General features: G+C 59.3%; 1 protein-coding gene across 1 annotated transcript in view; it reads right to left on the bottom strand.

Annotated features, from left to right (window-relative positions):
• Positions 1-177: 177 nt before the first annotated feature.
• LOC104547358 (mpv17-like protein 2) overlaps positions 178-827 on the bottom strand; it is a gene marked incomplete at its 3' end in the record, with an annotated part of 1,123 nt that continues 473 nt past the window's right edge. The window contains 3 exon segments of the mRNA XM_010193005.1: positions 178-316; positions 396-472; positions 741-827. The exon segment at positions 741-827 is cut by the window's right edge and continues 28 nt beyond it. Of these exon segments, the coding sequence (XP_010191307.1) occupies positions 178-316; positions 396-472; positions 741-827 (303 nt within the window).

The following is an 827-nucleotide window of genomic DNA, read 5'->3' as shown; positions in this document are numbered from 1 at the left end:
TCCCTGGGTGGGTTGAGCCACGTCACCCAAACCGGAGCCTCCGAGAATGCCGCTTCACACCCCAGTGCTGCGCCGGTTCTCCCGCTCGGTGCTCAGGGCACTGCCAGGCTGGAAAATAAAGGGAAATTAAGGCAGATTTGGTACAAAAACGGGCATAGAGACGTGGCGGTGCAGTACGGGCGCTCACCCGGTGTTTCAGGTAGGAGAGGTAGGTGTCCCAGCCCAGCGTCACCACGTTGACGTACAGCACCCGGTACTTGGGCGCCACGAAGAGGAAATTCATCAGCTGTGCCACCGGCCACACGCACCAGTCCGCCTGTCCGGAGCAAAAATGGGCGGTGAGCGCCTGCACACACTGGGAATGGGACAAGGAGCTTGGAGGGGGGCGGATTTACCTTGTAAAACTCCCAAAATTTTTCCTTCAGCTCCTCCCAGCTCTCCTGTAGCGACTGGCCCTCCAGCTTGCCCATGCCTGTGCGGATAGATGGGTGTCAGTGGGGACAGGAGTGCTCACAGGCTCTGTGTGGATGGGAATTATCATTGCATTGTGCCAAACACCCCATTATGCCTCAAAAACAGCCCACAGTGGGCGGGAAAAGCAGCAGGGGGGAGGGAACCCCAGAAAACCCAAGCCCACCCCAGCCAGGGTGGGTGATGCACTGCGCCAGCACCCACCCACCGCGAGATGACACCGGCAGCGCGAACCACGTTCAATATTTGTCACCAATGATGCCACATACCGAGGAAGTACCAGGCGCCCAGGACAGGCGATGCCACCAGCTGATCGATGAGGACCTTCTTCAGGACGATCCGGAGCCTCCGCACAC

This window comes from Mesitornis unicolor, unplaced genomic scaffold (assembly GCF_000695765.1).
Source record: "Mesitornis unicolor isolate BGI_N332 unplaced genomic scaffold, ASM69576v1 scaffold34069, whole genome shotgun sequence".
NCBI classification, from domain to species: Eukaryota; Metazoa; Chordata; class Aves; order Mesitornithiformes; family Mesitornithidae; genus Mesitornis; species Mesitornis unicolor.
This window is presented reverse-complemented; position numbering and strand designations above follow the sequence as displayed.